The following is a 10,671-nucleotide window of genomic DNA, read 5'->3' on the forward strand; positions in this document are numbered from 1 at the left end:
TGTTTATTGTTGCCAACATACAGTATATATCCTGTCTGTCATTGGTTCACCCATGTACTCAATTTTATTAACCAGGAGTGCATAGCTGCTCTTTAAATAATTATACCAAGAGAACAAAGTCATATTTGGAATATAATTAAAATGATATTTTAGATAATTATGTTATACATAAATCATAAGATGAATGCATTGATTAGTACATAGCTGGAAATAAAGAAACATTCACCATGACTATATTTGAGTAAAGTATACATTTATTTAGGGAAAATGTGGTAAATATAGGGATGAGGAGAGAGGGAGGGGAGTGGTATTCCATTTCTGAGAATCTTCAATCTGTAAAACATTAAAAGAAACAAATGTGTATTATTAAAAAACATAATCATAAATAACTAAAAGGTCTCATTACAATACTATAAAAATACCTGAAAAGAATTCTTGAATAGTTGCAGATCTCTCCAAATGGGCATTGAGGGGTTGGGGATGATTAATTACATCAGGCTCAAAGATTTCACCTGGGGGCTGTGGTGTTGGAAGTAAGTCGTTCAACATCCCATGCTCCTGTGCCATGTTGTGTAGACAGCAACATGCCACTATGATTTTAATAGCTTTTTCCGGACTGAATTGGAGATCCCCCCCTGATCTGTCCAGGCAGCGAAAGCGCATTTTTAGAACACCAAACAGTCGTTCTATTATAGCACGTGTTCGGATATGTGCTTCATTATATCTGTATTAAAAGAACAAGAAATATGATTATAATATATAATGTGAAGACAAATCAAATACTAATGAGCTAACTACATTCCTGGTTTGATCTTATAAATCTTTAAACCATTTTATATATATATAAATATATTTATATTGAAGCAGAGAGATTTATAAATGCTTCACTGATAATAGATGATTTGTATTTTGACTGTCCCTTTAAAGGCACTCAGTACAACATTGTTATGTCTGTGATAGTGATATATACACACACACACAAGATAATCAAGCAACAAATGTATGTGCACAAACACAGATATATAGCTTAATAAAGGGGCAGGAGCCCCGAAACGTTGCTCAATAAAGGTGCTGTTGCTCCACATAGAGTGCTACCTGTGTGTTCTATTTCATTACATTTACTGGGACTTTGGAAAAGGAGGTCCTCCAGGTTTGCACCTACATTCACCCAAGAGTGATTTAAAGGGACATTCCTATGAAGTGTGTACTGGTCCTACTTTTCTACAGATTATAGTGAGCATTTTGCAAGGCACAATCAATATTTCTGACACACATGAGCAGAAAATAAATATATATTTTACCTTAATTCAGCAGGCCCAACAACCTGGTTCTCTTTCAATGGTGTCCAAATCCATTTTTTAAGAGGATATGCAGAATCTGCTAAAATATGAATGCATAGATATACAGTATATATATATATAGATATAGATATAGATAGATAGATAAACACACATCTTTCCATAAAGCAATGTATGACATAAAATAATGTTATGCATATGTCTTACTATGACATAGTTAATATATATCTTTTAAATGATTAACAATTTATTTATTTAATCAATTTCACCCCCTTAGACACATACATAAAGGATTATAAAGCAATGAAACAATAAAATGTCAAAATATTGAACACATGAAGGCATCATAATATATACATAAACACTTACCGAGGAGATGTCCTTCAGGCATTTGATTTGTCTCAAACAATCTCCACACACCAGAATTCCTGAGGATGTAGGCATCATGGCTACTTCCTGGGAACCCTGCCACAACATTTAATATGCGCATGTTTGCATCACATATAATCTGCACATTTAAGGAGTGGAAGTGTTTCCTATTTCTAAATATTATCTCCCTGCGCACAGGGGGTCTTAGGGCAATATGAGTGCAGTCAATGGCCCCAAGGACATTGGGTATGCCACCTAAAAGAAAAAAGTCCCTCTTAACATCACGCCAACCTCTGGGTGATGTGGGGAAAAAAATAAATTTTCTGCAATTATCATAAAGTCCATCAATAACTTTTGAAAGATGCTTAGAAAGAGTGGACTTATGCACCCCAGTTACAATGCCCCCTGTCACCTGAAAGGATCCAGAAGCCAAAAAATGAAGTGCCCCTAGTAGTTTGGTCATTCCAGGGACAGCCCTGCTTGAATAGCCCTGGCTTTCCAGCCTATCTTGCAACAGGGCATATAACTGATATATTTTCTCCCTGTTGAGCCTGAAACTTTCAAACACCTGCTGCTCATTCAGGGTTTCTATTTCCAGCCTCACTCTGGGGATGTCAGGCCTACGCTGTCTAACTTCAGCATTGTCAGCTTCTCTCTCACCCTGCATTTTGAAATATCTGTTCTGAGGTTAGGCTAGGTGTGGTCTTTTTTTTATAGCTGTGTGTTGCTTGTTAACATATGTGAAACTGGTGATTGCAATGAATAACATGGGGGGGAGGGCTTATCTTCATCTCATCTAATCCTTAATTTAATGAACAGTTTGAAAGTATATACTTACTCATGACTTTTATTTTTGATATGAACTATAATTTCAACATATATGTAGTTACATATCGGAAATTCAAAGACACTGAATGTAATTATTATATTTTTCAATTTAAATATATCAGCCTTTATCATAACAGTTAAAAGTAATTATTAAAATTATATGATTTATGTAGGTCAAATATATATATACAATTATCATACATATATACATGTAGGAGAAGATTATTATTAGATAAAATTATATTTCTATATGTAATTTTTTTTTGATTTTCAATTTCAATGAGAAACAGGCCTCAAAAAGCTCTTTTTTCCTCCTTTACACCTAGTTGAGCTGGGGGTAATATGTCTCAATGTATCGACAGCCTCCGACAGTGTATTAACGGTTAGCGCTTTCAATGGAAACCTGGTATAATTTATCGATTAACGGCTTATATTACTTTCTATGGGACGCGAAAATCTTTTCGGCAGCCGAAGTCCGGAAGCCGATATTAAGGTATAACGCGCCATTGGAAACAGTCGTTAAACGCTATTGCTTTCGACAGCATATTTAACGGTTTGCGAGTGCTCGCAAACTGAATTACGACTCAATGGAAGCGAGGCCTATGTGAGGTGTGGACTTTTTAGTGAAGCATTTTTTTTTCATTAAATCATTCAAGTGACATCACAGTCCCAGAGGCTCACAGTAGCAACAGAGCATATTTAAAATATTTTTTTTTGTTTTCCATTTATGCTTCTTGTTTCGATATCTCAGATCACTCACCTTTCCTTCCTTTCTACATAAAATGGCACTTCATGGAGATGGGGGGTGCTGCAATCAGGGATCTACTGTCTTTCAGTGCCGACAAAACTACTCTCACACTGTCCACTTATGGAGGGAAACTTCTTTATTGTTTTAGACTATCTGCAGGTTCACATTACTATGATTTTATGGACTTACCTTATAAACAGATTTGTTTATGCATTGCCTGAAAGCCAAAATGCATTGTTGATATAAATTTAGATTGCAATGAGACAAGTCTTTCTCACAAATATCAGTTTGTTGCATGAAACTTAAATGTTATTTATTGCTTTTTGTTATGCTATACTTTTTAAAGAGGATTTTAGAGGTTGTTTTGGTATATTCTGGTATATTTTTTGTTTTTTGAACTGTCCATTTGTTACTGCCCAGTTTTTGCTGTTTGTTCCCTCCCTTTCACAACATATTAAAGGGCCATAATACCCAAATGTTTAAACACTTGAAAGTGATGCAGCATAGCTGTAAAAAGCTGATTAGAAAATATCACCTGAACATCTCTATGTAAAAAAGAAAGATATTTTACCTCAAAAGTTCCTCAGTAGCCACCTCCCATTGTAAAGGATTTCTAAGCAGCATTTTAGTTTGTCCTGGGACATCTGAAGGGACTAGCATCGTGCACTCTCATATTATTTCACCAATCAGGTAAAGGAAGCTTACTATGAAATCTCATGAGAGTTAAGTCAAATCTCATGAGATCACAGGAAGAGTTCATGGCCTCAGCACTGCTGATGCTGATTGGCTGCTGTTCATTTCTTCATTTTTTTTTAATTTTTTTACCTGCAGCTGGGAGCAGCTGAGTATAACTTTTTACACAGAACTTACTCTGCTGAGCTGAGGAAGTTGTGAGGTAAAATATCTTCCTTTTTTACATAGAGATGCTCAGGTGATATTTTCCTGTCAGCTTTTTACAGTTATACTGCATCAGTTTCAAGTGATTTAGCATATCAGTATTATGTCCCTTTAAGTCTGTTCTCTTCATGATAAAATGCAGTCACACTTTTGAACATCTTCCTACCACAAGTCATAACAGCCCGGAGTACAGCATTAGAGTTTACATAACAGTCAGGAGTACGGCATTAGAGTTTATTAATTCACCTAAACATACATTTAATTACATTTACATAAAATGTTATATGTATAAATATATAATACATTGACAATCTTAAAAAGCTAGCAGGCAAATGTGAAAACCTGTGTATTTCCCCATATTACATACCAAAATAATAATGATCCTTACAATAACAATATGTTGTCTGTAAAGCAATTCATGATTTATTTTCTGTGCTACATAGGCTTCTACCTTATCACATGTAATAGGGTGTAGATTTGGCTCATAGAATGATTAGTTTTAGCCTTTTATTCTTACACACTTTCTAGTTAGAAGAATAAGGGTTAGATTATTAGTGTAGCATAAAAATATTAGCGCTATTTTTTTCGCTAACAATGCTCAAGTTAAATTAAAAATGTTCTTATCCATGCACTGAAAGTAAATTGATTTTGCTGGAGCAAAAACCTCAGGTGCACTAACATCTAGAGGTTTGATAGAGCAGCCATGCTCTGTTTTTGTTTTGTAATAAAAATGACATTTGCTTTTGAGTGAAAAACAAATGTTATTTCAAGTATTTCTATTCTAAAAACAAAAATGGTGTTATCATTGTTTTAAAGTGATATGCTATGTGACAAGGTGTCGAACTGGGAAGGGCTCATATATGTGCATATATGTGTGTATGTATATAGGGTGCGCACACATACAAATATACCTATATATATATATATATATATATATATATATATATATATATATATATATATATATAGTGAATATTGGATTAGCCGTGTTACTCCAGTAGATAAGATGCTCAAATAACAAAGTATTGCAGTATGCAGTGATACCTTTTTATTGGACTAACATAATATTTCAAAGACAAGCTTTCAAAAGTTTTCCTCCCTTCCTCAGGTCTGAAGCAATACTGATCAATCTGATATAGATACACATCACATACAACAAATGGAAGGGAGGGAGGGGATGAGAGGGGTATCATAAAAAGCAGAGGTTTCCATTTGTTGTATGTGATTTGTATCTATATCAGATTGATCAGTATTGCTTCAGACCTGAGGAAGGGAGGAAAACTCTCGAAAGCTTGTTTTTGAAATATCACGTTAGTCCAATAAAAAAGGTATCACTGCATACTGCAATACTTTGTTATTTGAGCATCTTATATGGACTGGAAAGAGCTCAAATATATATGTCCATATATGTGTGTATGTATATAAGTGCGCACACATACAAATATATATATATATATATATATAGTTTTAAAGAGATATGGTATGTGACAAGATGAAAGAGCTCAAAGCTGTGTATATATGGTATATGTGTGTATTTTTATATTTGTGTATGTATATAGGTGTGCGCACATACAAATATACATACATACATAAATAGTAATGGTTAGAGAGAGTCTCAGCACCCCCCCCCCGTTATTTTATTTTTAAAATATATATAATAAACAATAACAATGTCATTAAAAAGCCTCATGTATTCTAGAAAGTGTATATTTTCGATATATATGTATGTAGGTATGAGCTTTGTTTCGATTAACGAGGGCCTAAGTTCTAATCAGAGATTGCCACAACAAAACTTCAGACTCATGACAACTATTTTTTGTCTTTTTTACCAATGGCATTCAATTTTTTTTTAAACGTGTTTGTTCAAATCAGTTATGTATAAAGCAAGTAAATATCTTTACTACACTTATTCTGAATAAACATGAAAAACCTAAAAGTAATGGGAGCACATAAGGTTTTTCTCACACACCAGTAATGATAATGAAGACATAAGCAGTCAAGGGCAAAAGAAAATATAATGCATAAATTAATTATTAGTCTTGACTGTGAAGTGAATTTCATATTCTTTGAGATCTTTAACAAGCTAGATACAGGATATGTGAGCCATTAACCCTTTCATAACATTTCTGTTAATTTTTTATTAACATTTTATAATGTCAAGACGCTTAATTGAAATCATGTGTGATATCGGCAGACAAAATAAAAGTCTAAGAATGCTATATAAAAATAAAATTTTAAAAGGTAAAAGGTTTTTAAATATAAATTTGAAACACTTATGTAAAACTCATGCAAATGCTGTCTCATGGGTTTGAACTTCACTGCTGAGGATCCTCAATTCAAAGTAACTGATAAGTTTACAAAGACCAAAACCTTTTGAAAACGTTTCTGAAAATAGGTAATCACGCTATAAAAATCCATTTAGAAAAACAATTTAAATAAAAATCAAACACATCAAATAGCAAGATAATAGCTGTAACCAAAAGGTTAAAAAACAACAACATTGGGACACTGACACAGCTGCATCCAGACAATTAAAATTAATTGCACGTATATCTTTTTTGTTTATACATAGACACCAACATGTTGATTTTTCAAAATCTAATTGCAACATTATACTCACTAAATCCTATCTATTCCCAAAACATATCTTTCCTAAAGACTTTGGAAGTCATTATGACATTCCACATGTTTTCAAGCTCATTGTTTTCCAGAAGGCAAAATGCCATGTTTTCATCATTAAACTTATACACGGGGGAAATTGTACACTGATCAGACAGGTGTCCCAGGGAAATATTTCTCCAGAGCAGCAGTGAAGTCAGATAGATTTAGGGGAAATTGGCAAGAGTTCCCAATTCCTCTCAGCATATACAGCTGTAGGAGTTCTGTTTTCAGGTACATCAGATTTTTCTCTGTTGAAGCACAAAGAACACAGTTGTAATTATCAGACAATGAAGCTCTTGTTTTGAAGTAAAACCTGAAGGTTCAGAGAACAATTTCTGGCTTCCAAGAAACATTATGTTTTGCTTCCAGATCCTTTCTGTATGCGGTTATATGGGGGAAAAAATAACTGCAAGAGCAAAACAATATGACATGACGTTCTATAGTACAAAGTAGTAAGAGTTCCAGTACATCTCAATCACAGCAAGTCATGTATTACGTATATTTAGATTTCATACAGTGAGATATGGATTCAGTTGTTTAAGAGAATGTTATTTAAATGGATTTTTTTATATTTTACCATTTTGTGTCTGTGTTAAAAAACATGTATAATTATTCACACTTTTAGTGGCAATACTCATTGCAGTTGAAATTCACTATATTATCAAAAAAACCTCAGCCAGTTGTTAATTTTAGCCTCACCACACCCCAATATCATATTTAGGCTAAAATATTTTTTTCAGCAATGGTAATTAAAATCTACTGTTCTATTCCCTATTTTATTACAACTAATTTAGGGTTAGAATACAAGTGGAGCACTATTTTAAAGTGCACTCATAAAGGGACAAATTTGCCCGTTTATGGGGGCAAGTTAAAGAAACATTGCTTAGCGCAATAAACCAGAGGTCAAGCCTCTGGTTAATTAAAACAATTTGCCCTAATTGCCCGCAAAATAAAATGGACAGTGGTTTTATATAAATTTAAATGATGGGCATCTTTATTTTTTTTAATAAAAACTGCATAAAGCAGTTGCAAGAGGTTAAAGTGAGGGGATGTGGGGTGTTAGAAAAGTGCCTTTACATTGCGGTCTATAGTGACTGTGTTTTAACCGTAAATATATATGTATGTGCTTATATACATATATATTTATGTGTTAATATATGTATATACACATATAAACACATACATATATATGTATATATTCATATACATATATATTTTTAATTGGCTGCGTGACTTTCCCCCTTCACTGCGCTAGGGACAGCATGAGAACAAGGCTCCCATTGGAGCCTATGAGGCAACATGAAGTTGAGGTCGCGTTCGCATTGCGCTTAACTTGTAATACCAGCACATATTTGTGTGCTCTGGTATTACTAAGTGGAGTGCAAATATCACTCTCGCAAAAGTGCAATTTTGCCCTCCACTCGTAATCTAGGCCTTAATGGGTAATTAGTATTTACATGCTGGATAATGCATATTTTCAAACAGGATAATTCAGGCAGACCAGTCCATGTTTCCAGAGTCTCAACTGCAACCCTTAACCCACCTGCAATATGTATAAGTTGTGGACTGCACTATAAATTAAATATACATTACCTACATGCTAATACCCCAAGTAAAGGATAGCTTCTTACAACAAAAAAGTAAGAGTACAATTCCCATTATCAATATTTTAGGGAAGAGATTTTGCTTAAATCAGCAACTTAATTAAAGCACTATTTTCTTCAAATGCCTATAACAAGTGTCTGTGATTTAACATTACTTTTGAAATTCAATATCTCAGAAGTAAAAGGCAATTACTGAAGCCACTGAAAGCATGAAACAAAAAAAGCTGCAGTTCTTTAAACGTACGGTAATGTTTGTTTATGAGACTATTTTGGCAATGCCTTTAAAATTAGCAGGTGACTGAGGGTAATGGCTTCTATTATTATTTTCCCCAGAAAGTATGTTCTTAAGTTTCCAAAATATAAGCATTTCTGGGAAAATTACCACTTTTGCAATTAAGAATTTCTCAGTACTTTGTGTTATTATTCCAAAACATCAAGATACTGTAGATGTTAGTTGTATTTGTTTTGCGTGTGTGCAGTAGACACTATGAACTAGATTCTATGCTTGCTTCTATTGATAGCATGAGAACTGTAGCCACCAATCAGCAAGCTCTACCCAGGGTGCTGAACCAAAAATATGCCAGCTCCTATGGTTACATTACTGCTTTTCAAAAAAAGATACCAAGTGAATGAAGAAAAGTTTATAGTAGGAGTAAATTAGAAAGTTGCTTAAAATTGCATGCTCTATGTGAATCATGAAAGAAAAAAAATTGGGTTTTATATCCCTTTAATTTCAATAGCCAATGGCCCACCATCACGCTCAACTTGCAACAAAGTTCTGCAACTATAACATTGTAGCAGCTATTACTTTCTATGGGAGAATCAATTTAAACCATCTTACATTAAGCAAACTAAAATGCTACCACAAATTATTGCTTTCAGCTGTCATGCAACAGCTTTTAGACAACCCAAAACTCTGCACGTGGGAGGATAAAAATTAACCTTAACTACCACCCACCAGCTGCGCTAAACCTGAAGTGAGTTCTTAATGTGGTAATGCCTCAAACATACCATTTATAATCCAGGTATATAATAAACAATAACAATGGCATTTACATAATTTATAATTTGCACAATATAAAATGTAAAGAGTAGACTTAAATAATGGTATCTTTTCAATATGGGTGTGTGTGTGTTTTGTTTTCGATTAACAAGGGCGTAAATTCTAGTCAGAAATTTCCATAACAAAACTTCAAACTTGTGTCAACAATTTTTTTACTCTTTTATTTTTTATTACAAGTATATATATATATATATATATATATATATATATATACATACAGTATATAGGCATTAGTGGTTATTGTCACATGACCATGCCCAGTGCATCGGAACTAACTTACTCTACACGTCACATACTTTTGGCTGTCTTTATGGAAAACAGGATACTTATGCACCGTAAAAGCTGTCATATTGCAAGGCACTGAGTACAGATCAAACTGAACCTGGATATCCGGCAGATAAGTTTTGAGCTCTCACTTATGTGGGGATGTATATGGATTCTATATGTAAAATATGTATCACTGAACTGTGAACTGTTTAATGTCTCTCGTATAACGCACTGTAGATGGTTGCAGAAGCATTAACTTTTATTATAGCAACTAGCGGCTCAACTGCTTGCTCCACTCCTATGCATGTTACGTTTTCTAACTTATACTTATGTGCCTACTCTGCCTTACTTCTGCTTATGATAATAGTATATTGCAGTCCACTTAGATCTAGAGGCGTAACTAGAAACCACAGGGCCCAGGTTCAGGAATCTAAGAAGGGACCCCCACCCAAAAAAAAAGTCAATTTGATACGTCTTTTTTTTTTTTTTTTTTTTTTTTACATTTAACACAGAAAAAAAATTTGAATCAGATTACATGTCTGCAAAAGGAGGTACCCTGTGCCCACAGTCTGTGAGATGGTATGACCCCCTATTACTGAATATAGTGACACTGTTTAACCCACCAGTACTGTATATAGTGAGTCAGTGACACAGTCTGTAATCTGCCGGTGAGATGGCTGGCCTGACCCTACCTGCCCCAGTACTTTATAAAGTGACCACAGTAGTCTGTGACATAGTCCAGCCCTCCCGTACTGTATATAGTGGTACTGTATAGTGACACTGTTTACCCCCTCCCCCCATGCTGTAGTAACAAGGTCTGTAATTTGCTGGTTCCCCAAACATACACACACACACACATACATGCATAAATACACACACAGTCACATACATACATGCACACATACATGCATAAATACACACACAGTCACATACATA

General features: G+C 34.2%; 1 protein-coding gene across 1 annotated transcript; it reads right to left on the reverse strand.

Annotated features, from left to right (window-relative positions):
* Positions 1 to 236: 236 nt before the first annotated feature.
* Positions 237 to 2,074, reverse strand: LOC128665196 (putative nuclease HARBI1). The gene is made up of 4 exons (XM_053719915.1): positions 1,668 to 2,074; positions 1,302 to 1,380; positions 423 to 724; positions 237 to 333 (listed from the first exon to the last, which is right to left on the reverse strand). Exons 1-4 carry the CDS (start codon positions 1,786 to 1,788, stop codon positions 329 to 331), a joined length of 507 nt encoding a protein of 168 aa, XP_053575890.1. The 5' UTR covers positions 1,789 to 2,074; the 3' UTR covers positions 237 to 328.
* Positions 2,075 to 10,671: the final 8,597 nt, after the last annotated feature.

Source organism: Bombina bombina, chromosome 6 (genome assembly GCF_027579735.1).
Source record: "Bombina bombina isolate aBomBom1 chromosome 6, aBomBom1.pri, whole genome shotgun sequence".
In the NCBI taxonomy this organism is placed as follows: domain Eukaryota; kingdom Metazoa; phylum Chordata; class Amphibia; order Anura; family Bombinatoridae; genus Bombina; species Bombina bombina.